At 46.1% G+C, this 27,444-nt stretch overlaps 1 protein-coding gene across 1 annotated transcript in view; it reads left to right on the top strand.

Moving 5' to 3' along the window:
* The window catches only part of LOC139392997 (PDZ domain-containing RING finger protein 4-like), an 80,610-nt gene that overhangs the window by 44,677 nt on the left and 8,489 nt on the right, over nt 1-27,444 (top strand). The window contains exons 2-4 of the mRNA XM_071141309.1: nt 19,167-19,417; nt 20,750-20,852; nt 25,631-25,729. Of these exons, the coding sequence (XP_070997410.1) occupies nt 19,167-19,417; nt 20,750-20,852; nt 25,631-25,729 (453 nt within the window). The remainder of the gene's footprint in view (nt 1-19,166; nt 19,418-20,749; nt 20,853-25,630; nt 25,730-27,444) is intronic.

Below are 27,444 nucleotides of genomic sequence, written 5' to 3'. Positions count from 1 at the left end.
TACCAGTACCAGTACCAGATCAATGTGGAGCTATATACAGGGAGTACCAGTACCAGTACCAGTACCAGATCAATGTGGAGCTATATACAGGGAGTACCAGTACCAGTACCAGATCAATGTGGAGCTATATACAGGGAGTACCAGTACCAGTACCAGATCAATGTGGAGCTATATACAGGGAATACCAGTACCAGTACCAGTACCAGATCAATGTGGAGCTATATACAAGGAGTACCAGTACCAGTACCTGTACCAGATCAATGTGGAGCTATATACAGGGAGTACCAGTACCAGTACCAGATCAATGTGGAGCTATATACAGGGAGTACCAGTACCAGATCAATGTGGAGCTATATACAGGGAGTACCAGTACCAGTACCAGTACCAGATCAGTGTGGAGCTATATACAGGGAGTACCAGTACCAGTAGCAGTACCAATACCAGTACCATATCAATGTGGAGCTATATACAGGGAGTACCAATACCAGTACCAGTACCAAATCAATGTGGAGCTATATACAGGGAGTACCAGTACCAGTACCAGTACCAGATCAATGTCGAGCTATATACAGGGAGTACCAGTACCAGATCAGTGTGGAGCTATATACAGGGAGAACCAGTACCAGTACCAGATCAATGTGGAGCTATATACAGGGAGTACCAGTACCAGTACCAGTAACAGTAACAGTAACATATCAATGTGGAGCTATATACAGGGAGTACCAGTACCAGTACCAGTAACATATCAATGTGGAGCTATATACAGGGAGTACCAGTACCAGTACCAGTACCAGATCAATGTGGAGCTATATACAAGGAGTACCAGTACCAGTACCAGATCCATGTGGAGCTATATACAGGGAGTACCAGTACCAGTACCAGTACCAGATCAATGTGGAGCTATATACAGGGAGTACCAGTACCAGTACCAGTACCAGTACCAGTATCAGATCAATGTGGAGCTATATACAGGGAGTACCAGTACCAGTATCAGATCAATGTGGAGCTATATACAGGGAGTACTAGTACCAGTTGCAGTACCAGTACCAGATCAATGTGGAGCTATATACAGAGAGTACCAGTACCAGTACCAGTAACATATCAATGTGGAGCTATATACAGGGAGTACCAGTACCAGTACCAGTACCAGATCAATGTGGAGCTATATACAGGGAGTACCAGTACCAGTTGCAGTACCAGTACCAGATCAATGTGGAGCTATATACAGGGAGTACCAGTACCAGTAACATATCAATGTGGAGCTATATACAGGGAGTACCAGTACCAGTACCAGTAACAGATCAATATGGAGCTATATACAGGGAGTAGCAGTACCAGTAGCAGTACCAGTAGCAGTACCAGTACCAGATCAATGTGGAGCTATATACAGGGAGTACCAGTACCAGTAGCAGTAGCAGTACCTGTACCAGTACCAGTAGCAGTACCAGTACCAGTGTGGAGTGTCAATGTAGTGTGTGAGTGAATGAGGGAGTATTAATGTAGTGTGTGAGGGAGTGTGTATGTTGTTTGTATAATGTATATAATCTAGCGAGTGTAGGATAGCATAGGGTCAGTGTGCATAGGGTCAGTGTACATAGGGTCAGTGTGCATAGGGTCAGTGTACATAGGGTCAGTGTACATAGGGTCAGTGTACATAGGGTCAGTGCAAGATAGAGTCAGTGTAGATAGTTTGGGTACCATTAATTTACTATTTAGCAGTCTGGCTTGGGGGTAGAGCCGATGGTCAAGTATCGTTTGCCGGAAGGTACTATTCAACGCTGGTCTGACCAATCGGAATCCATGCTTGAAGATTGTTTTGATCACGCGGACTGGGATATGTTCCGGGTTGCCTCTGAGAATAACATTGACACATACACAGACACAAAGACACAGTGACTGAGTTCATCAGGAAGTGTATCGGGATGTTGCTCCCACTGTGACTATTAAAACCTACCCAAACCAGAAACCGTGGATAGATGGCAGCATTCACACAAAACTGAAAGCGGGAACCACCACATTTAACCTTGGCAAGGTGACTGGGAATATGATCGAATACAAACAGTATAGTTATTCCCTCCATAAGTCAATCAAACAGGCAAAACGTCAGTACAGAGACAAAGAGGAGTCGCAATTCACCGGCTCAGACACGAGACGTATGTGGCAGGGTCAACAGACAATCATGGATCGATGTCTTGCTCCCAGACAAGCTAAACACATTCTTCGCCCGCTTTGAGTATAACACAGTGACACCAACGCAGCCCCCTCCCAACGCAGCCCCCTCCCAAGGACTGTGGGCTCTCATTCTCCGTGGACGACGAGAGTAAGACATTTAAGGCTGTTAACACTAGCAAGGCTGCCGGTCAGACGGCATCCCTAGCCGCGTCCTTAAAGCATGCGCAGACCAGCTGGCTGGAGTGTTTATGGACATATTCAATCTCTCCCTATCCCAGTCTGCTGTCCTCACTTGCTTCAAGATGTCCACCATTGTTCCTGTACACAAGAAAGCAAAGGTAACAGAACTAAATAAATCTTGCCCCGTAGCACTTCTGTGATCATGAAGTGCTTTGAGAGGCTAGTTAAGGATCATATTACCTATACCTTACCTGACGTCCTAGACCCACTTCAATTTGCATACCACCCCAATGATGCAATTGCCATCACACTGCACACTGCCCTATCCCATATGGACAAGAGGAATACCTATGTAAAAATGCTGTTAATTGACTATAGCTCAACCTTCAACACCATAGCACCCTCCAAGCTCATCATTAAGCTTGGGGCCACGGGTCGGAACCCCGCCCTGTGCAACTGGATCCTGGACTTCCTTACGGGCCACCCCCAGGTCGTGAAGGTAGGAAACAACACCTTCACTTCGCTGATCATCAACACAGGGGCCCCACAAGCGTGTGTGCTCAGCCCCCTCCTGTACTCCCTGTTCACCCATGACTGCGTGGTCACGCACGCCTCCAACTTAAACATCAAGTTTGCAGACGACACAACAGTAGTAGGCCTGATTACCAACAATGACGAGACAGCCTACAGGGAGGAAATGAGGGCCCTGAAGGAGTGGTGACAGGAAAATAACCCCTCCCTCAACGTCAACAAAACAAAGGAGCTGATCATGGACAGAAGAGGGAGCATGCCCCACATCGACGGGTGGGGCACCTTCTCCGTGGTGGAGAAGGTGAAAAGCTTCAAGTTCCTCGGCGTACAGGTCACTGACAATCTGAAATGGTCCACCCACACAGACAGTGTGGTGAAGAAGGTGTAACAACATCAGGAGGCTGAAGAAATTGGCTTTGGCCCCTCACAAACTTTTACAGATGCACAATTGAGAGCATCCTGTCGGGCTTTATCACCGCCTGGTAAGGCAACTGCACCGTCCACAACTGCAGGGCTCTCCAGAGGGGGGTACGATTTGCCCAACGCATCACTGGAGGCACACTGCCTACCCTCCAGGACACCTACAGAACCCGATGTCACAGGAAGACCAAAAAGATCAACCACCCGAGCCACTGCCTCTTCACCACGCTACCATCCAGAAGGTGAGGTCAGTACAGGTGCATCAAAGCTGGGACAGAGAGACTGAAAAACAGCTTTTATCTCAAGGCCATCAGACTGTTAAATAGCCATCGCTAACCGGCTACCATCCGGTTATTCAACCCTGCATAGACATGGAATCACTGGTCACTTTAACAATGGAACACTAGTCACTTTAATAATGTTTACATACTGCTTTATATGTATATACTGTATTCTATTCTATTCTATTTTAGTCAATGCCACTCCGACATGGCTCGTCCCAATATTTATATAGTTCTTAATTCCATTCTTTTACTTTTAGATTTGTGTGTATTGTTGTGAATTGTTCGATACTACTGCACTGTTGGAGCTAGAAACACAAGCATTTCGATACACATATTTAGCAGATGTTATTGCAAGGGTATGTGACCAATAAAATTTGATTTGATGTGAACAGTCTATGGCTTTGGTGGCTGGCATCTTTGGCAATTGTTCGGGCCTTCCTCTAACACCGCCTGATATAGAGGTCCTAGATGGCAGGTAGCTTGTCCCCGGTGATGTACTGGTCTGTCCTCACAAACCTCTGTAGCACTTTGCGGTCAAGGGCAGTGCATTTGCCATATCAGGCGGTGATGAAGCCAGTCAAAATGCTCTCAATGGTGCAACTGTAGGATCTTTTCAGCCTCCTGATGGGGATTTTAGCAGTCTCCCACTAATAATGTTTTCAAGTGTAACAGGAAATGCAATTGATGCATGAGTTATTAAACACTACACTGTATCCTCCCTCAAAGGAGGCAGATGTTTGGAGTCTTACAATGTTTATTCATACAAAAAGGGGTAGGCAAGAGAATGGTTGTGTACAGGCAAAATCAAAATCAGTTCAGAGTCCAATAGGTACCAAAGGACAGGCAGATTCAAGGTCAGGGCAGGCAGTCTGATCAGGCAGGTGGGAAAGTAGTCCAGAGTCAGGCAGTGGTCAAAACCGGGAGGACTAGCAAAAGAGAATAGAAAAGGAGTACAGGGGAAAACACGCTGGTTGACTTGACTAAACATACAAGACGAACAGCCACAGAGAGACAGGAAACACAGGGATAAATACACTGGCACAGAGAGACGGGAAACACAGGGATAAATACACTGGCACAGAGAGACAGGAAACACAGGGATAAATACACTGGGGGAAAAAGCAACACCTGGAGGGGGTGGAGACAATCACAGGAACAGGTGAAACAGATCAGGGCGTGACAGAGGGGGAGGTAAATAAAGGATGCAAGGCAGGGTTCCCTCGCATAATAGAGAGAAGTGATTGTATAAAAATGTAAATTATTATGTTTTAATCAAATATTATATCTGTTTTGGCTTCTTGTGGTCAGTTTGCAGTCTACAAAAATCATCCTGTAACTGATCCTAGTTGATGATCCCTGATGTAGCAGAAGAGACTGGGGCTAAATATAGTGATTTCAGAAAGGTCGACAGAGTAACGCTACTCTGCTGACATGGATGTAGTGACTCTGAATTATATGAACCACCTCGGATCTCTCTGCTCTCTGCTTCATCCATTTCGCTCTAATGACGCTAACGAGAAGCAGCATTAACTTTGAAGAAAGTATTACTGCCCAAATACCAGACCTTTTTAAGCAGTTTCACCCAGACATTACATAGCTGCAGTTGTTGGGTGCTAATGTAAGAGTTTTCAAATAAAATATTTTTCCAAATTACTTTAGCCCATTTTCACTTTTGATTGAATTCTTGTATATGTAGAAGCAGTGTCAGATCTGCATAGTGGCTACTTTCCCCATGCAGTACCAGGATCAGTCTGGTTGAGGATGCAGTACCAGGATCAGTCTGGTTGAGGATGCAGTACCAGGATCAGTCTGGTTGAGGATGCAGTACCTGGATCAGTCTGGTTGAGGATGCAGTACTAGGATCAGTCTGGTTGAGGATGCAGTACCAGGATCAGTCTGGTTGAGGATGCAGTACCAGGATCAGTCTGGTTGAGGATGCAGTACCAGGATCAGTCTGGTTGAGGATGCAGTACCAGGATCAGTCTGGTTGAGGATGCAGTACCAGGATCAGTCTTTTTGAGGATGCAGTACCAGGATCAGTCTGGTTGAGGATGCAGTACCAGGATCAGTCTGGTTGAGGATGCAGTACTAGGATCAGTTTGTGTTAGGTAGTGGCTACTTTCCCCATGCAGTACCAGGATCAGTCTGGTTGAGGATGCAGTACCAGGATCAGTCTGGTTGAGGATGCAGTACTAGGATCAGTTTGTTTTAGGTAGTGGCTACTTTCCCCATGCAGTACTAGGATCAGTCTGGTTGAGGATGCAGTACCAGGATCAGTCTGGTTGAGGATGCAGTACCTGGATCAGTCTGGTTGAGGATGCAGTACTAGGATCAGTCTGGTTGAGGATGCAGTACCAGGATCAGTCTGGTTGAGGATGCAGTACCAGGATCAGTCTGGTTGAGGATGCAGTACCAGGATCAGTCTGGTTGAGGATGCAGTACCAGGATCAGTCTGGTTGAGGATGCAGTACCAGGATCAGTCTTTTTGAGGATGCAGTACCAGGATCAGTCTGGTTGAGGATGCAGTACCAGGATCAGTCTGGTTGAGGATGCAGTACTAGGATCAGTTTGTGTTAGGTAGTGGCTACTTTCCCCATGCAGTACCAGGATCAGTCTGGTTGAGGATGCAGTACCAGGATCAGTCTGGTTGAGGATGCAGTACCAGGATCAGTCTGGTTGAGGATGCAGTACTAGGATCAGTTTGTTTTAGGTAGTGGCTACTTTCCCCATGCAGTATGCAGTACCAGGATCAGTCTGGTTCAGTCTGGAGGATGCAGTACCAGGATCAGTCTGGTTGAGGATGCAGTACCAGGATCAGTCTGGTTGAGGATGCAGTACCAGGATCAGTCTGGTTGAGGATGCAGTACCAGGATCAGTCTGGTTGAGGATGCAGTACCAGGATCAGTCTGGTTGAGGATGCAGTACCAGGATCAGTCTGGTTGAGGATGCAGTACCAGGATCAGTCTGGTTGAGGATGCAGTACCAGGATCAGTCTGGTTGAGGATGCAGTACCAGGATCAGTCTGGTTGAGGATTGAGGATGCAGTACCAGGATCAGTCTGGTTGAGGATGCAGTACTAGGATCAGTTTGTTTTAGGTAGTGGCTCCTTTCCCCATGCAGTACCAGGATCAGTCTGGTTGAGGATGCAGTACCAGGATCAGTCTGGTTGAGGATGCAGTACTAGGATCAGTTTGTTTTAGGTAGTGGCTCCTTTCCCCATGCAGTACTAGGATCAGTCTGGTTTTTGCCCTTGCACTACACAGTTGATTAAAAACAACTGATCATCAAACCATCATCTCTCTCATATTGGAACCGGTTGCCATATTGTGTCAAGACACTGTTATTATTGAAACGAGACATGTCAGATTCCAGACTTCCCCAGTCAGATGAGATAGGACTCATTCTCAATACGCTGTTGACTAAATTAGGTTTGGAGATTGTTTTGCCCTGGCCAGCTGAGTGTCACTCCGTTCATCATCATGGAAATAAAATCCATCATCCTGTGTCTGTCGTCATCGCAACATTGGATATCCATTATTAGAAAAAAATATCTGAACTTCAATTGAATCAGAGGGTACGAAGATCAAGGTAATTGTTGTACTCTTACCAATGCTGTTGAGAATCCCAAACAGCAACCTATTCACTTTACAGTGCACTACATTTCATCAGAGCCTGGTCAAAAGAAGTGCACTATATAGGGACTAGGGGACCATTTGGAACACAGTATCTTTAGGAGAGGAGAAGCATATGGTCCCTGCTGAATAGACTGTCTGGTTCTCTAGAGGAAACAGCCTGCTGTTTTCATTGTGTTGCAGTCTATTGTAATCTCTTTCAATATGCAGAGAAACTGTCTCTATCTAAACAACCAGCAGCCGCGGTTTGACGCTGTTAGGGTTGACGTAATGCAGGTTTAAACTGTGTTTGTGTGTGTGTGTGTGTGTGTGTGTGTGTGTGTGCGTGTGCGCGTGCGTGATTGTTTCCATTAGCTCACAAAGGCATGCTATCTGTCAGCCGTAGCTGCGAGGTTGAGAGGTTTCCATCAAGCTCTTATCTCAATGTGCCCCACACACACACACACACACACACACACACACACACACACACACACACACACACACACACACACACACACACACACACACACACACACACACACACACACACTTATCTACTTATCTCACCTGTTCATATCGACAACAGGCAACACCATTTAGCCATCTTAGTTGATAAGATCGCGTGCTGCAAGTGTGATGTCATTGAAGAGGGTAGACATTTTTTGACAAACATATTTCTATTTCTACTCAATCATCTGGTCCACTTGGCGCTCCAGGGTAGTCTATGTAACACGTGAAGAGTTTACTGTCTGTAGGGCCAAATCACTGAATACCAGTCTATGTAACACGTGAAGAGTTTACTGTCTGTAGGGCCACATCACTGGATACCAGTCTATGCAACACATGAATAGTTTAATGTCTGTAAACAGGATACAGTCTCATAGACTGTAGTGGAGCATCACTGGCTAACATATTCTGCTCTTATCTTGAGATAACAGACCTCAACAGGAAAGGCTGGAGACAAGGCTAGCTCTCAACCAGAGCTACACAGAACAGGTCTATTGATGAAATCATTTGACATTTTACTTGAGTAGCCTGAAATTATTAAGGTCTATAATCAATATAGGACTACTACCCTGATAGCCCTGTCTCCTGTCAGGGTCTCTTCCTGACCCCTACACCCTGTGGTAGACCACAATAACTACTGACCTTCACAGACTGGGGTTGGGGAAGACAAGAGCTCTCACTTCAAACACACACATGTCCATGGGGGCCATGTTGTATTGACATCAGTAACCTTTACCTCGAGGGAACCAGAAAGTACCTCATGTGGTGTTCTCTGTATGTTTCCTTACCGTATGAGACGAGATACAGTATGTCTGTGTGTACGTTTCAGGTTGCACACGTTAGGAAGCTGTGTTGACGTTATGAGAAAGTAAGCTTCGATCAAAAAAGCATTACTCTCAGACATCAATCCAGTCGTCAAACCGCTGACAATACCATAGATACTGTGTTGTTATGTGTTAATAACATGTAGACTACGTTACCCAGCAGGCTATGCGGGGGCAGGTGGTTGAAGAATGCCTTGCATGGCTAAACATGGAGTTTTCTAGCTAAAGTATATGTTCATTAAAAGTAGTTAAACTTACGCCCCGGTTTGTCATTATATAAGGAACATGGTGTCAGATTGGTAGTCGCTATGACGAGACAGAGAAAAGAAAGGAGTAACTCTGCAAATTTCCGTGACTAAAATTGAACATTCTACCACAAGTCAAGTGACGTGAGTAGTCGAAGATGCTAGCTTGCAAGAGTGAGGACAACGAGCCGCAGCAGAGAGACTGACAGCAGCGAGAGTGACAGCAGCGAGAGTGACAGCAGCGAGAGTGACAGCAGCGAAAGTGACAGCAGAGAGAGTGACAGCAGCTAGAGTGACAGCAGCGAGAGGGACGGCAGCTAGAGTGACGGCAGCTAGTGACGGCAGCTAGAGGGACGGCAGCTAGAGTGACAGCAGCTAGAGGGACAGCAGCGAGAGGGACAGCAGCTAGAGTGACAGCAGCGAGAGTGACAGCGGCGAGAGTGACAGCGGCGAGAGTGACAGCAGCGAGAGTGAAAGCAGCGAGAGGGACAGCAGCGAGAGTGACAGCAGCGAGAGGGACAGCAGCGAGAGCGACAGCAGCGAGAGCGACAGCAGCTAGAGCGACAGCAGCGAGAGGGACAGCAGCGAGAGAGACAGCAGCTAGAGTGACAGCAGCTAGAGTGACAGCAGCGAGAGTGACAGCAGCTAGAGTGACAGCAGCTAGAGTGACAGCAGCGAGAGGGACGGCAGCTAGAGTGACGGCAGCTAGTGACGGCAGCTAGAGGGACGGCAGCTAGAGTGACAGCAGCTAGAGGGACAGCAGCGAGAGGGACAGCAGCTAGAGTGACAGCGGCGAGAGTGACAGCGGCGAGAGTGACAGCGGCGAGAGTGACAGCAGCGAGAGTGACAGCAGCGAGAGGGACAGCAGCGAGAGTGACAGCAACGAGAGGGACAGCAGCGAGAGCGATAGCAGCGAGAGCGACAGCAGCTAGAGCGACAGCAGCGAGAGGGACAGCAGCGAGAAAGACAGCAGCTAGAGTGACAGCAGCTAGAGTGACAGCAGCGAGAGGGACAGCAGCGAGAGGGACAGCAGCGAGAGTGACAGCAGCGAGAGTGACAGCAGCTAGAGTGACAGCAGCGAGAGCGACAGCAGCTAGAGCGACAGCAGCGAGAGGGACAGCAGCGAGAGAGACAGCAGCTAGAGTGACAGCAGCTAGAGTGACAGCAGCGAGAGTGACAGCAGCTAGAGTGACAGCAGCTAGAGTGACAGCAGCGAGAGGGACGGCAGCTAGAGTGACGGCAGCTAGTGACGGCAGCTAGAGGGACGGCAGCTAGAGTGACAGCAGCTAGAGGGACAGCAGCGAGAGGGACAGCGGCTAGAGTGACAGCGGCGAGAGTGACAGCGGCGAGAGTGACAGCGGCGAGAGTGACAGCAGCGAGAGTGACAGCAGCGAGAGGGACAGCAGCGAGAGGGACAGCAACGAGAGGGACAGCAGCGAGAGCGACAGCAGCGAGAGGGACAGCAGCGAGAAAGACAGCAGCGAGAAAGACAGCAGCTAGAGTGACAGCAGCTAGAGTGACAGCAGCGAGAGGGACAGCAGCGAGAGGGACAGCAGCGAGAGTGACAGCAGCGAGAGTGACAGCAGCTAGAGTGACAGCAGCGAGAGGGACAGCAGCGAGAGGGACAGCAGCGAGAGTGACAGCAGCGAGAGTGACAGCAGCGAGAGTGACAGCAGCGAGAGGGACAGCAGCTAGAGTGACAGCAACTAGAGGGACAGCAGCGAGAGGGACAGCAGTGAGAGGGACAGCAGTGAGAGGGACAGCAGCTAGAGTGACAGCAGCGAGAGTGACAGCAGCTAGAGTGACAGCAGCGAGAGTGACAGCAGCGAGAGTGACAGCAGCTAGAGTGACAGCAGCGAGAGTGACAGCAGCGAGAGTGACAGCAGCTAGAGTGACAGCAGCGAGAGTGACAGCCGCGAGAGTGACAGCAGCTAGAGTGACAGCAGCGAGAGTTACAGCAGCGAGAGTGACAGCAGCGAGAGTGACAGCAGCTAGAGTGACAGCAGCGAGAGTGACAGCAGCGAGAGTGACAGCAGCGAGAGTGACAGCAGCTAGAGTGACAGCAGCGAGAGTGACAGCAGCGAGAGTTCCAGCAGCTAGAGTGACAGCAGCTAGAGTGACAGCAGCGAGAGTGACAGCAGCTAGAGTGACAGCAGCTAGAGTGACAGCAGCGAGAGTGACAGCAGCGAGAGTGACAGCAGCTAGAGTGACAGCAGCGAGAGTGACAGCAGCGAGAGTGACAGCAGCTAGAGTGACAGCAGCGAGAGTGACAGCAGCGAGAGTGACAGCAGCTAGAGTGACAGCAGCGAGAGTGACAGCAGCGAGAGTGCCAGCAGCTAGAGTGACAGCAGCTAGAGTGACAGCAGCGAGAGTGACAGCAGCTAGAGTGACAGCAGCTAGAGTGACAGCAGCTAGAGTGACAGCAGCTACGGTGCCAGCAGCTACGGTGCCAGCAGCGAGAGTGACAGCAGCTAGAGTGACAGCAGCGAGAGTGACAGCAGCTAGAGTGACAGCAGCGAGAGCGACAGCAGCGAGAGGGACAGCAGCGAGAGTGACAGCAGCTAGAGTGACAGCAGCGAGAGTGACAGCAGCGAGAGTGACAGCAGCGAGAGTGACAGCAGCTAGAGTGACAGCAGTGAGAGTGACAGCAGCTAGAGTGACAGCAGCGAGAGTGACAGCAGCTAGAGTGACAGCAGCGAGAGTGACAGCAGCGAGAGTGACAGCAGCTAGAGTGACAGCAGCTAGAGTGACAGCAGCTACGGTGCCAGCAGCGAGAGTGACAGCAGCGAGAGTGACAGCAGCTAGAGTGACAGCAGCGAGAGTGACAGCAGCTAGAGTGACAGCAGCGAGAGCGACAGCAGCGAGAGGGACAGCAGCTAGAGTGACAGCAGCGAGAGTGACAGCAGCTAGAGTGACAGCAGCGAGAGCGACAGCAGCGAGAGGGACAGCAGCTAGAGCGACAGCAGTGAGAGCGAGGCTGCATTGGAATCTGTTGAAGAGCAAGTTGATGAGCAACATGCTGAAAGAAGGGAAATTGACACTGTTCCTGTTCTCCGTCATGGATAGCCTTAGTCCTCCTACTCCTATGCATTTAACAGGCAATTTAGCTGACAATTGGAAACGTTTCAAGCAGAGATTCAATATCTACCTAGCAGCCAGTGGTGCAGGGGCGATGATGACAAATTGAAAGCTTCCATTTTTCTGCATGTTATTGGAGAGGATGCATTGGACATTTACAATCGCTTTCAGCAAGACGAGGCAAACTTGACATTGACTGTGCTAATGGCTAAATTTGAGGAGTCCTTTGTACCAAGCCAGAACGTCACGTTTGAGAGATACACGTTTTTCTCTCATGATCAGAAACAAGGAGTCAGTTTTGACCAGTATTTGGCTGAGCTGAAAGCACTGAGCAAAACGTGTGAATTTGAAAATCTGAAAGACTCACTAGTGAAAGACAGGATAGTCTGTGACATAGTTGATAATAGACTCAAGGAGAGATCGCTGCGTGAGCAAGATGTAACTTTTGATGAAGCAGTGAATATGTGTGCAGCAGCTGAAACCACCAGAGCACAAGGTAAAGAGCTGTGCAGGGATGAGACGTCAGTGTATGAAATAACAAGAGAGGAGCACCACACACAACGCCTTACAAAACATAAACAAGCAAAAGAGAGAAATCAAAACACTACATGTGGAAAATGTGGATTTATCCACAAGCCAAAAAAATGCCCTGCATATGACAAATCATGTAACAACTGTGGGAAAAATAGTAATTTCTCAAAATGCTGCAAAGCTGAGGCTACAAAGAAAAATGTTCACACGGTCGAGGAGATTGAAGAATTCTTTGTTGATTCTGTGGAAATGTGCAATGCAGTAAATGCTGAATGGATTGTGCCATTGACTGTGAATGAAGCTATAATACCATTCAAGCTTGATACCATTCAAGCAAAATACACCCGGTGGAAATGAAGGTTACTGGTTATACTGGGGAGAACGTACCAGTCAAAGGTAGCTGCATAGTAACTTTACAGCACAAAGGAAAGCAGTTCAGAGCACAGCTGCTGATTGTGGAAAAGAGTGTACAGCCTATTCTAGGAATCAATGCATGTGAAAAGCTCAATTTGTTGAAAAGAATGTGTGTAGTGACATCACAGACTGAAAATGACCAAGAATCGCTACTGGCTGAGTATGAGGATGTGTTTGAGGGTCTTGGATGTTTACCAGGAGAACACAAAATATGTACTGATGACAAAATGACTCCAGTTGTGCATGCATGAAGAAAAGTTCCATTTGCACTGAGGAAAAAGCTCAAAGAGGAACTCGGACGCATGGAAAAGATGGAAGTCATCACAAAAATGGATGAACCTACAGACTGGGTAAGCTCACTGGTTATTGTGGTGAAAAAGAACGGCGATCTCAGGATATGTCTAGACCCGAGAGATCTCAACAAAGCAATCTAGAGAGAGCATTTCAAGATGCCAACCAGAGAAGAGATAATGTCACAGTTTGCTGGAGCAATGTGGTTCATTAAGCTTGATGCCTCATTAGGATTCTGGCAAATGAAGCTAGATGATGCAAGCTCAAGGCTATGCACATTCATCAAATCAAATCAAATCAAATGTATTTATATAGCCCTTCGTACATCAGCTGATATCTCAAAGTGCTGTACAGAAATCCAGCCTAAAACCCCAAACAGCAAGCAATGCAGGTGTAGAAGCACGGTGGCTAGGAAAAACTCCCTAGAAAGGCCAAAACCTAGGAAGAAACCTAGAGAGGAACCAGGCCATGTGGGCATTCCTCTTCTGGCTGTGCCGGGTGGAGATTATAACAGAACATGGCCAAGATGTTCAAATGTTCATAAATGACCAGCATGGTCCAATAATAATAAGGCAGAACAGTTGAAACTGGAGCAGCAGCACGGCAGCACAGAGGTCTACCGCAAGACAATCCACATGATCTTCGAGCACATTCCAGGAGTGGAGACTATGATGGATGACATCATCATCTGGGGGTCCACAAAAGAAGAACACGATGCGAGAGGGAGACAAGTGCTGGATCTGACACAGAAAGTCAACCTAAAACTAAACAAGGACAAATGCGAGTTTGGTGTGAAAACACTTACCTTCGTGGGAGATGTACTTTCAGAGGACGGAGTCAAACCAGACCCGAGGAAAACATCAGCCATCAACAACATGGAGCGTCCGAAGAACAAGGACGATGTGAGACACTTCATGAGCATGATCACCTACCTTGCAAAGTTCATACCCTAACTGTCAGCACAGTCCGCTCCATTCAGATGTCTTCTGGAACAGAAAAATGAATGGGAATGGTCCCATGACCAGGAAAACTGCTTCAAAAACCTAAAGAAGACAATCACAGAAGAGCCAGTGCTCAAGTTCTATGATCCAGAGAAAAGCACAAGGATTTCTGCAGACGCGTCACAGTTTGGCCTTTACATGCCTAAACATAACTAATACAATATCAACTTCAGAAACGCTCCTCATCCTTTTAGGAGAGAGAGAGAGAGAGAGAGAGAGAGCCAATAAAGCCCCTTAAATGTAATTGAGTTAGAGCACAGAGATTAAAACATCACAGTTCACAGATGGTCTTTGCTGTATTGCTGTGTGCTGAGCCAGGCAGTAACTCTGAGAGTCTAGCTCAGGTCAAATAAGATACATGTTATTTCTCTATTAGTGGTTAACCACAGGGTGTTGTTTTATTCTGTCTTTGCTGTATGCTGATATTGGCAAGAGCTCTAACAGTCAGTTAGTAGATCTAACAGTCAGTCAGTAGATCTAACAGTCAGTCAGGAGATCTAACAGTCAGTCAGTAGATCTAACACTCAGTCAGTAGATCTAACAGTCAGTCAGGAGATCTAACAGTCAGTCAGTAGATCTAACAGTCAGTCAGGAGATCTAACAGTCAGTCAGTAGATCTAACAGTCATTCAGGTGATCTAACAGTCAGTCAGGAGATCTAACACAGTCAGATCTAACAGTCAGTCAGGAGATCTAACAGTCAGTCAGGAGAGATCTAACAGTCAATCAGGAGATCTAACAGTCAGTCAGGAGATCTAACACTCAGTCAGGAGATCTAACACTCAGTCAGTAGATCTAACAGTCAGTCAGGAGATCTAACAGTCAGTCAGGAGATCTAATAGTCAGTCAGGTAAGGGTAGCTCAGGTCCACCAAGGTCTCTGGGTTTAGATTCAGTAAATTAACAGCTAGTTGTTTTATTCTGTCAGTTACGTTCTCTACATTGTGTGGTGTCTGCTGGGTGCTGATCCAGGAAGTAACTCTGATAGTGAGGGTAGTTCAGGTCAACTAAGGTTTCATGGTTTTACAGTACTTAATCAGTCAGTGGCTAGCTAGTTTTGTCGTCTCTGTGCTGTGTGCTGGGTCAGCTGTGGACACTCAGGGGATATCCTGACCTGCTCCCTCTCCCTCTGGGTCAGCTGTGGACACTCAGGGATATCCTGACCTGCTCCCTCTACCTCTGGGTCAGCTGTGGACACTCAGGGGATATCCTGATCTGCTCCCTCTCCCTCTGGGTCAGCTGTGGACACTCAGGGGATATCCTGATCTGCTCCCGCTTCATCTGGGCAGACTCTGTCATGCATCACACACACACACACACACACACACATTCATTACACACACACACACACACACACACACACACACACACACACCTTACATGTACCTTACATGTACCATGTGCTGTATCTGTCTATCATCCTTATGGCTTCTCTTGCCTACATTGAGCTGGTTTCTATTTCATTACAGAGATAAATGGAGCTGGTTTCTATTTCATTACAGAGATAAATGGAGCTGGTTTCTATTTCATTACAGAGATACATGGAGCTGGTTTTTAAGTCATTACAGAGATACATGGAGCTGGTTTCTATTTCATTACAGAGATACATGGAGCTGGTTTTTAAGTCATTACAGAGATAAATGGAGCTGGTTTCTATTTCATTACAGAGATAAATGGAGCTGGTTTCTATTTCATTACAGAGATACATGGAGCTGGTTTTTAAGTCATTACAGAGATACATGGAGCTGGTTTCTAACTCATTACAGAGATACATGGAGCCGGTTTCAATCTCATTACAGAGATACATGGAGCTGGTTTCAATCTCATTACAGAGATAAACGGAGCTGGTTTCAATCTCATTACAATGCTAAATGGAGCTGGTTTCAATCTCATTACAGAGATACATGGAGCTGGTTTCTAACTCATTACAGAGATAAACAGAGCTGGTTTCAATCTCATTACAGAGATAAATGGAGCTAGTTTCTAACTCATTACAGAGATAAATGGAGCTGGTTTCAATCTCATTACAGAGATAAATGGAGCTGGTTTCTAACTCATTACATAGCTGAATAGAGCTGGTTTCAATCTCATTACAGAGATAAATTGAGCTAGTTTCTAACTCATTACAGAGCTGAATAGAGCTGGTTTCTAACTCATTACAGAGCTGAATAGAGCTGGTTTCTAACTCATTACAGAGCTGAATAGAGCTGGTTTCTAACTCATTACAGAGCTGAATAGAGCAACCATCTATTTCTTTATTTCTGCATCTCATTTAATAATAGATAGATTCATTCAGTTCTGGGTTAGGTAAGTAAGTGTGTGTGTGTGTATCAGTGGGTGCGTACATGTGTATCCATGTGCGTATGTTTGTGTGTGTGTGTGTGTGTGTGTGTGCGCCCCAGTTTGGCATCCTGACACATTTCAACAATCCGTGTTGAAAATAAATCTGAGGATGTGATTGATTGAACATGAATTTGACATCTGTACTGTAATGAGGCTCTGTAATTGGATAAACCGTGTATCTGAGGTCACAGATGACTGCAGACCATTAGACAGATGAGGGACATCCAACCCTTACCTCAACCCTAACCCTAGCCTCAGCTCTCTGCCTTCATCGATCCCTCAGGCAAAAACCGGCCCAATGTTCTACCCTCTTCAGACCAGACTGACTTGCAATATGCAGACAGAGAAGGAAGTTGCAATAGGCCCGTGCAACCCAAGGTTTGACACCAACAGAAATCCTCTCAACCCAAACCCTCAACTCTAACCCTAACCCTCAACCCTTACCTCAACTCTAACCCTAGCCTCAACCCTAACCCTAGCCTCAACCCCAACCCTAGCCTAAACCCTAACGCTAGCCTCAGCTCAGGTGTTACTTGGCAGGTGTCAGTATGATGAGTGTACCTCCCACTGAAACCCAGACATCTAGTTTGAACCCCACAGTGCTGTGATGATCAGACCCAGAGACAGAGACCCAGAGCTCAGACCAGTCCAACCCAGGGGAAGAGGCCTCCACCCTGGCCTTCTCCACCTCCCCCTCCCCTGGAGAGACAGCAGGTGCCCTTTAAAACTGACAGGCTTTTCTTCTCCAGGCTCACCCAGGCTCTCAGGGATCATTACTGAACTGTTAGTCCCAGGGGTCCACTGTTCTGTTCGGTGGTGGGTAGGAGGTCTCAGTAAGTCAGTTCAGTACTGGATATGAATAAGAATGGAGAAGAAAGGAGGATCAGTGTGTGAAATCGTAGCATTGTAATGCTTCTCTGAAATACAAGTATATAATAGTGTTTTCAAATGGCTTATGTTGTTGCCTTGGCAAGACAATGACAAAGGTGTTGGCTGATGCAGAAACAGACTGGTACTCAGCAGGCTGTAATTGGATCACTAGGTGCACTCTACAGTATCACATATGCTGCTTCTCTGTGGGCTCCCGACATACGACTAACAGAACACCTCCATCTCCTCTATCTGGTGGGACTTGGGAATGCTAGGGACTTGGGAATGCTAGGGACTTGGGAATGCTAGGGACTTGGGAATGCTAGGGACTTGGAAATGCTAGAGACTTGGGAATGCAAGGGACTTGGGAATGCTAGGGACTTGGGAATGGTAGAAACTTCGGAAAGGTAGGGGCTTGGGAATGGGAGGGACTTGGGAATGGTAGGGACTTAGGAATGGTAGGGACTTGGGAATGGTAGAAACTTCGGAAAGGTAGGGACTTGGGAATGGGAGGGACTTGGAAATGGTAGGGACTTGGGAATGGTAGGAACTTCTGAAAGGTAGGGACTTGGGAATGGTAGGGACTTTGGAATGGTACGAACTTCGGAAAGGTAGGGACTTGGGAATGGGAGGGACTTGGGAATGCTAGGGACTTGGAAATGCTAGAGACTTGGGAATGCAAGGGACTTGGGAATGCTAGGGACTTGGGAATGGTAGAAACTTCGGAAAGGTAGGGGCTTGGGAATGGGAGGGACTTGGGAATGGTAGGGACTTAGGAATGGTAGGGACTTGGGAATGGTAGAAACTTCGGAAAGGTAGGGACTTGGGAATGGGAGGGACTTGGAAATGGTAGGGACTTGGGAATGGTAGGAACTTCTGAAAGGTAGGGACTTGGGAATGGTAGGGACTTTGGAATGGTACGAACTTCGGAAAGGTAGGGACTTGGGAATGGGAGGGACTTGGGAATGGTAGCGACTTAGGAATGGTAGGGACTTGGGAATGGTAGGGACTTGGGAATGGTAGGAACTTGGGAATGGTAGGAACTTCGGAAATGTAGGGACTTGGGAATGGTAGTGACTTCTGAAAGGTAGGGACTTGGGAATGGGAGGGACTTGGAAATGGTAGGGACTTGGGAATGGTAGGAACTTCTGAAAGGTAGGGACTTGGGAATGGTAGGGACTTTGGAATGGTACGAACTTCGGAAAGGTAGGGACTTGGGAATGGGAGGGACTTGGGAATGGTAGCGACTTAGGAATGGTAGGGACTTGGGAATGGTAGGAACTTGGGAATGGTAGGAACTTCGGAAATGTAGGGACTTGGGAATGGTAGTGACTTCTGAAAGGTAGGGACTTGGGAATGGTAGGGACTTGGGAATGGTAGGGACTTAGGAATGGTAGGGACTTGGGAATGGTAGTGACTTCTGAAAGGTAGGGACTTGAGAATGGTGGGGACTTGGGAATGGTAGGGACTTGGGAATGGTAGGAACTTCGGAAAGGTAGGTACTTGGGAATGGTAGGAACTTCGGAAAGGTAGGGACTTAGGAATGGTAGTGACTTTGGAATGGTGGGGACTTGGGAATGGAAGGGACTTGGGAATGGTAGGAACTTCGGAATGGTGGGGACTTGGGAATGGTAGGAATTTGGGAATGGTGGGGACTTGGGAATGGAAGGGACTTGGGAATGGTAGGGACTTGGTTGTGGGAAGAGTCTAGCTTTTGTGATACTGACTCACCACATAGACACCTAGTTATTCCTGTACAGTATACATAGGTTTAAGACTCTGCTGTCTCCCACCCCATAGACACCTAGTTATTCCTGTACTGTGTAGATAGGTTTAAGACTCTTCTATCTCTTCCCTGTTCAGGTGAATGGCAGGGACTACTCCAAGGCCAGCCATGACGAGATGGTGGAGGTCATCAGAAGAGACCCCATTGTGGTGCAGGTCGTCCGTCGCCATGGCAACCCCGCACATTCACATCAGACATTACAGGAAGTTCACGTGGTGGACGTGTGCACGCAGACGGACATCACTTTTGAACACATCATGGCCCTGGCTAAGCTGAGGCCTGCTACTCCACCTGTACCCGACATCTGCCCCTTTCTGCTGTCAGACAGGTGAGGGGCATCTAATCCTAACCCTAACCTTAACATTAACCTTATCCCTTACCCTAACCCTAGCCTTAAAACTTACCCTAACCTTAACATTAACCTTATCCCTTACCCTAGCCTTAAAACTTACCCTAACCTTAACATTAACCTTATCCCTTACCCTAGCCTTAAAACTTACCCTAACCTTAACATTAACCTTATCCCTTACCCTAACCCTAGCCTTAAAACTTACCGTAACCCTAGCCTCAACTCTAACCCTAACCTGTTATCTGCCCCTTCCTGCTGTCGGCCATGTTGCCATAGAGATAACCTCACTAGGGGTTAATATACAGGGAGCCAGGATTTGAGAACCATTGTTGTAGAACTCTGTCTGAGTAATACATGTCCTGTATGTGACTCATGGGTTTGGCCTGAATTTTCTGCCGGAACTTTCTAATAGATAAACCCTTTATTCAGAAAGAACGTGGGTTACCCTTGAATATGAATGAATGACATGTGGATAATGTAATAATATGTGCCATTAGTAGACACTTTTATCCAAAGTGACTTACTGTGGTGAATGTCTACATTTGTATGAGTGGCCCCTTGGATAGTTCTCCTCAAGATGGAGATGCTTTATTATGGGTTACATCAACCTGATGTGGTTGATCAGAGCCTCTACTGTATCATGGAGGACAGCAGCATTACTGCCCCCTCCCCAGTACAGCTGATCACATCCCTTTAATGTCATTAGGATGCTCTCCAACTGGCATGTAATCATTGTGTCTGCAGTGCAGCCAGACTGCTGCATCCATTCCCTTTAAGAGTTTACAAGGTGATTAAAAACAAACGGAGTGACTGTTATACAGAGCTCCGTTCATTCTCAGTCTATTTATAGGTCTTTACTGGGCCAGAAATGAAATACATTATGTCCTATAAACTACAAATCATCCGTTCCCTGGTCTGTGATACGGCTGATAAGGGGGAGGCAGAATGGATGCTGCTGTGATTCTAAACAACAGTGATGTTACTGTGGGCTGGTTATACCAGGGCTGACATGTCTCTGTATAGGTGCCAACTGTTAATCAATATATTACAGAGGAGACAAAGCTGTCTTTTCACAGCTTCTGTCACTTACATGGGTTTTTTGTCTTGATAAAATGTGTCCATGTTTAAAATGAAACAATGTGTGTATAGATCCCTGTCATTAGTTGCTTTCCTGGAGGTTGTAAAATGGATTTTATGTTAGCGACCAATATGCACAACACAGGGAGAAAGGTGTTGAAACCAGCTTGCAACTCACACATCTGTCTATCTCCTCTTCCCCCTCTCTCTTCCTCTCATTCTGTCTCTCCTCAGCTGTCACTCCATCCACACCATGGAGCATGAATTCTACGAGTGTCCAGAGTACCTCTCCAACACCCCAGCTGAAGTGGACAGGCCAGAGGAGTTTGAGTATGAGGTAAATCAATATGGAGCCACACAAGTTCCTGCGATGACAATTCTCCCACAGCGGTTATATTGACAAGTCATCTGTCTCTTGGTCAAATACAGTGTTCCCTACTTATTCACTGCAAAGATAATTACAACCACATCTCCCCCGTAGCTCATTATGTCACTGGAATGATAAAGATTAAAATACCGGTATGAATCTTATTACCTCAATTTGGTATGTTTTCCCTATAAACAATGACACTTTTCAGATACAGTTGGAGTGTTGAAAAATAGCCTGTCTGGGAGGCTGGGTGGAGATTGTAATTTGTGTCAGAGAGGCAGTGACCGTGGGAGACGTGAGGTGATGGGTGACGTGGTAGTGTGTGTGTGTTTGTGCAGTGGTGCTGCTCGTATAATGGGTGCCCGTGGTTCGCTGCACAGGATTCTGGGTCATTAGTGTTCCTCTGCTGTCAGCTGTGGTTTAACGGCCACTTCTGACTAAATGGATGGATGTCTCTCTGTGTGAAAGAGGGATGAGAGACAGCGTGAAGTTCGAGCACACACTCACAGACACACACAAGTGCACACACAGTCACACACACTCGCAGGCAGGTGGACACACACGCACACACACACACACACACACACACACACACAGTCTGGCCAGCCCAACTGAGGCAGGGTCAGTGTCAGGTCGTGACCTGATTACTGTTGTTATGGCTACTCCTTCCCCTCACACAGCTGGCCCTCAGTTACTCTTTGTTCAGTCAAGTGTATCTAACTGTACCCTGAATGGCCTTGCTCCTCAGTAGCCCCGGCAGCTCAGGAACATTAGCTGTGAAGGATGTGTTTAGCCTGGCTTCACACTACTGCAGTGTAACTTAAGGACAGCTACAGGGCAGCTGTGGGAGGTTTTTCTTCCCAGTGGCTCGCTATAAAAACAACACACAGATACAGATGATCTTCTAATCAAGACTAGCGTGGTCTCTCTAACCTCAGTACATCCACAGATTATTACTAGGTCCCGTGCTGACGAGTATAAGGTTGTGTCCTGTAGCTCTATAAGAGTTAATGTACTGTCTGCACGACACACTGTGATTTGTCACTCTAGGAGGGAGTCTCTAATCTAAGCTCAAACGTCTCCAGATTACAAGGTTGTGTCCTGTACTACTCAGTGTGATTGTTCTCTCGAGTAATGCCCTCTGACAGTAGTGAGCTAGTGTTCTCTGATCTCTCAGTACATGGTAGTTAATCAACAGTGATGGTGCGTTCGTGTCAACCACTTTTCTCGACCGTTCTGACCCGTTCTAAACTGTGTGGAAGTGTGGAGTCTACTCGCCAGTAACAGCTGAGACCTAGTCAAAAGTGCCCTCCCTCCTCAGTTTGTCCTCTGTTTGTTGTGGCTAGATGTCAAAGAAATTAATATATTTTTTAAAATCTTTCCCAAACTGCCAGCCAGAAAGAATCCTTTGGAAATTAGGCTATCCCTTTAATTAGGCTATCCCTTTAATTAGCCTATCCCTTTAATTAGGCTATCCCTTTAATTAGGCTGTCCCTTTAATTAGGCTATCCCTTTAATTAGCCTATCCCTTTAATTAGGCTATCCCTTTAATTAGGCTATCCCTTTAATTAGCCTATCCCTTTAATTAGGCTATCCCTTTAATTAGGCTGTCCCTTTAATTAGGCTATCCTTTTAATTAGCCTATCCCTTTAATTAGGCTATCCCTTTAATTAGCCTCTCTTTTTCATGAGGGTATCCCTTTAATTAGGCTATCCCTTTAATGAGGTTATCCCTTTAATTAGGGTATCCCTGATATAGTCCCTTCTTTTGACCCCCTGCCATCCAACTGTAACTCCACACGTAAAATAACTTTGGCAGAGCAAAATGTCAAACTGTAAAATTATATCTTTCTGTTTCTTCCCAACACAGCAGTGACCAAACAGACAGGGGTTAATACACCTGCAACATTAAGGGAACACGCTGTGTAGTAAATGCCATCAGTGCCACCATCAAAGACATCCCCAGTGGGACACCCATCTGTGTTTTATTTGATATGAGGTTTTAGTGCTATTGATGTACAGACCACCCTCTGGGCAGTGGACATGTGTTACCATGGTGAGGAGAGATTAGGAACCACACAACAAGAATAAGCAAAGACCACAGGAGGTGGAATGTCATTTATCAGACAATAATTCAACATCAATTGCAGTCTCAACTGGTGTGGAATGGTGCAGCTTTAGTACCAATGTCACAGCATGTCATGGTGATACTGGGTTACTTGTTGAATTTGTTTGAGTGATACAGTTGGTTTACATTTAAACGCACGCACGCACGCACGCACGCACGCACGCACGCACGCACACACACACACACACACACACACACACACACACACACACACACACACACACACACACACACACTCCTCAGAAGAGGAGGACGAGATCCGTTACACACACACATATTATTTCACCCTTTGCAGAGACTTACTGGAGAACTGTGTATTACTTCCTATGAGCTGTTGATCAACATGTTGGTCTTGGTAAAGTTGAGGCACCAAAGTATGTGTCAGTTAAAGGGGGATTTCCCCCTGGGGGAATCTGGGCTTGTTTTCATCATGTCTGAGGCATTTCTAGGACAGTGATATGTGTTTCACACATAACTGCCCAGGAGGAAGGCAGGTCAGGGCATCACACTCTGAATGATACACCCTATGACAGCTTCCGGTGTATTGATGGTGGGCGGGGGGGGGGTTGGGGGGGCGAAATCTGAAAATGAATGTAATCCTACTTTGTGGTGTTTCATGAAGGCTCTATGTTAAACTGATCACACTATAAGGCTCTATGTTAAACTGATCACACTATAAGGCTCTATGTTAAACTGATCACACTATAAGGCTCTATGTTAAACTGATCACACTATAAGGCTCTATGTTAAACTGATCACACTATAAGGCTCTATGTTAAACTGATCACACTGATCACACTATAAGGCTCTATGTTAAACTGATCACACTATAAGGCTCTGTGTTAAACTGATCACACTATAAGGCTCTATGTTAAACTGATCACACTGATCACACTATAAGGCTCTATGTTAAACTGATCACACTATAAGGCTCTATGTTAAACTGATCACACTAAGGCTCTATGTTAAACTGATCACACTATAAGGCTCTATGTTAAACTGATCACACTATAAGGCTCTATGTTAAACTGATCACACTGTATGTTTTTGTGGATGTAGATGTGGTTGTCCTTGTTGGACAGGGCCAGTGGACGTCTTTCAGCGATGTTCCTATTGTCCGATTCATTGCTAAATATACAAGCATTGTTTCCAGTCTCGTAAAGACTACAACTTGTGTTGGGTGGTGCTTCGTGGTCTGGCTCCTGTTCCTCCTCCAATAAGTTTTTTTTTTAAAAGATACTATATCAACAATTCTATTTTTACTTCTAATTGAGAATAATCCGTTTTGCTGTGAAGGGAAAAAAATCAATGGTATCTCATCACGTCTCAGCTGGCGTCAAAATGGATTTCCTAACAGTCCAGTCTGATAATCCCTCTGGTAATCTTTGGTCACCGCATCATTCTTGATAGCCGCAAGCCACTAGGAGAATCAGGGTGAATATCTGGTAGGTAGAACAGTGAAGGTAACACATTTTTGCGTTTGTTGTAATGAGCACAGCCAGGCACAGAACGCCACATGGGCATGATGACAAACAATAGTGAAAAACAAAAGTTTACAAAGTAATCTTCTGAGATTACTCTGTGTTGGTCATTCGAGGTAAACAATGGCATTATTCAAGTTTGTGGGCACGCCCCCTCTACCTAGCAGGCGGTATCAGCATTCGCTATGAATGCTGGACTTTGTAGTTCGCTATGAGCAGACAATACACATTAAGTCAAAACTTCCCGATATTAACAGTGAAATGAAAATGCCCGAGTTCTAGCTTGTGGTTTGGATAATTGTGATGTTTATGATGAAAACATCATGTTGTTAATATAGTCATGGCTATATGCCATGGCAAGTCCAGGGTGACATTCCCCTTTCATGAACAACTGGAACAAGGCTTGAAGGGACTGGAGTCTGAACCCCACTAGAGTGAATGGTGAATATTTCATCACTGTGGTAACCACAGCCTACTCAGCAACGGGGATCTACACTGGCTCCAAGCTGAATATCCTCAGTAAAAATGACCAGAGGGCCTTAATGTTGAAAGCGTCCGATTTTCAGTGCTTCTGTATAATTATCTCATACTTATCTCACTTTTGAAAAGGATAATTCACCCTTCTGTGTCACTAACCTACTTCCTATACGATGAATGAAGTCAGTACCGTATGTTCTTGGCAACAAGCTCAGTGACAATTCTCAGAGAGTAAGCTCAGAGTATTCATAAAGCATTTCAGAGAGGGCTGATCTAGGATCAGATCCCCCCTGCCCATTCATTATAAACTGAAAGCCTAAACTGATCCTAGATCAGCACTCCTACGCTGAGACGTTTTTGGAATCAGCTCTTGAACTTGAAAAGAACAAGGTCATTATGAAGTCTGTGCCGGTAACACATCTCTGTTGGACTCTCCTCCTCCTCTCCTCTCCTCCTCCTCTCCTCTCCTCCTCCTCTCCTCCCTCTCCTCTCCTCTCCTCCTTCTCCTCTCATCCTTCTCTCCTCTCCTCCTTCTCTGCTCTCCTCCTTCTCTGCTCTCCTCCTCCTCTCCTCCTTCTCTGCTCTCCTCCTCCTCTCCTCCTTCTCTGCTCTCCTCCTCTCCTCTCCATTGTGAATTCTGTCTCTGTTCTGTCTCTACAGCAGGTAGAGCTCTGTCGGCTCAACAGTCAGGAGAAGTTGGGTCTGACGCTGTGCTATCGGACTGATGATGAAGAGGATACAGCTATCTACGTCAGCCACGTAAGAACCACCACCACCATCAGCATCCTTAGGAGCCATGGGCCCAATTCAGACTTAGGAAATGTACGGCTTTCCTACGCACTTCTCAGTAGCTGATAATCAGACTTCATGCAGGTGTTAACAGGCTTTGCAGGCGTGGCTTCCTAGCTGAATACATTTAATTCAACTGCTGAAAAAAACTCCCACTTGCTGTCCATCAGATTTTCCTGTGGAGTTTTCGTTTAATAGGGGTTTCAGTACATTTATGTATAACCATTCCTTTAAAGTTGGTGTACCTTATATTATAATTTTCTCGACAGGCTCACTAGAATAGATGGAGAGAACGGTTCAGAATATTAGGAATCAATGAAAGAAAACCATATATTGTAAATACATGCATATTCGTGTCCTGTTCACCACCAATTGGTTGATTTGAAAATACTCTGATCTTGTATATTATTTAGGGTTAGGAAAGTATTTATGAATAATTTCATAAAAGTTTGGCGAGCCTTTACGCACAACATATATTGGTGAATCAAAAATACAGTGGTTTGATTCATTCTTAAAGTTTCCATATTCACTTGTTCAATTCATGACATATTGAAAGGTGAGAAAAGTGTACAACAGGGGTGGAACAGTAGTCCTATAAATCTACTGTAATAATCCTCACTGATCATAGAACCGTGATGACAGCGGTCCAGTCATGGTGAACCGTGCACCAGGGTCCAGGTTTAACCTGCTACGTGTGCTCTGAGTTCCAGAATTGATTCAAATAGGCTACGTCCTAAATTACTGCACAGCTTGTAATACGTTAGCCTAATATGCTCTACTGTAGCTAGCAATCCTCAGGAACAAACACACGAACGTGACAGAGGAAGGTTTAACTAACGACGTTGTGGAATGATGCAAAATGTAAGGAAACAAACACTAAAGGGACAGTTATAAATGAATGTGAGTTTACCTGAAGGTGACTACCGATAGTCATTCATATTTAACATGATACAAGTTGCAAAAAACACAGTGAACAGTCCAGGCATATAATTAAAACATTCTAGAAATCAACTCGGTAGTTATGTTTCAGTTTGCTGCCATATGACTGGTTTCACATTTGTCTCCAGTGATCATAAGGTGAAATAGAACTAAAACAATGGTATATTTGAAATCCCCTTTTCCAAATGGCTTATTCATTCACTGCATATCCATCGCCAAACCCACTGGCTCCAGGTCATCTATAAGTCTTTGCTAGGTAAAGCCCCACCTTATCTCAGCTCACTGGTCACCATAGCAACACCCACCCGTAGCACACGCTCCAGCAGATATATTTCACTATATACACCAAAGCTAACACCTCCTTTGGCCACCTTTTCTTCCAGGTCTCTGCTGCCAATGACTGGAACGAATTGCAAAAATCTCTGAAGCTGGAGTCTTATATCTCCCTCTCTAACTTTAAGCATCAGCTGTCAGAGCAGTTTACCGATCACTGTACCTGTACACAGCCAATCTGTAAATAGCCCACCCAACTACCTCATCCCCATATTGTTATTTATCCTCTTGCTCTTTTGCACCCCAGTATCTCTACTTGCACATCATCATCTGCACATCTATCACTCCAGTATTAATGCTAAATTGTAATTATTTTCTCCCCTAGAGCCTGTTTATTGCCTACCTCCCTACTCTTCTACATTTGCACACACTGTACATAGATTTTTCTATTATTTTGTGTTATTGACTGTATG

This window comes from Oncorhynchus clarkii, chromosome 33 (assembly GCF_045791955.1).
Source record: "Oncorhynchus clarkii lewisi isolate Uvic-CL-2024 chromosome 33, UVic_Ocla_1.0, whole genome shotgun sequence".
Taxonomy (NCBI): Eukaryota; Metazoa; Chordata; class Actinopteri; order Salmoniformes; family Salmonidae; genus Oncorhynchus; species Oncorhynchus clarkii.
The sequence above is the reverse complement of the archived record's forward strand: the minus strand, read 5'-3'. Positions and strand labels throughout refer to the sequence as shown.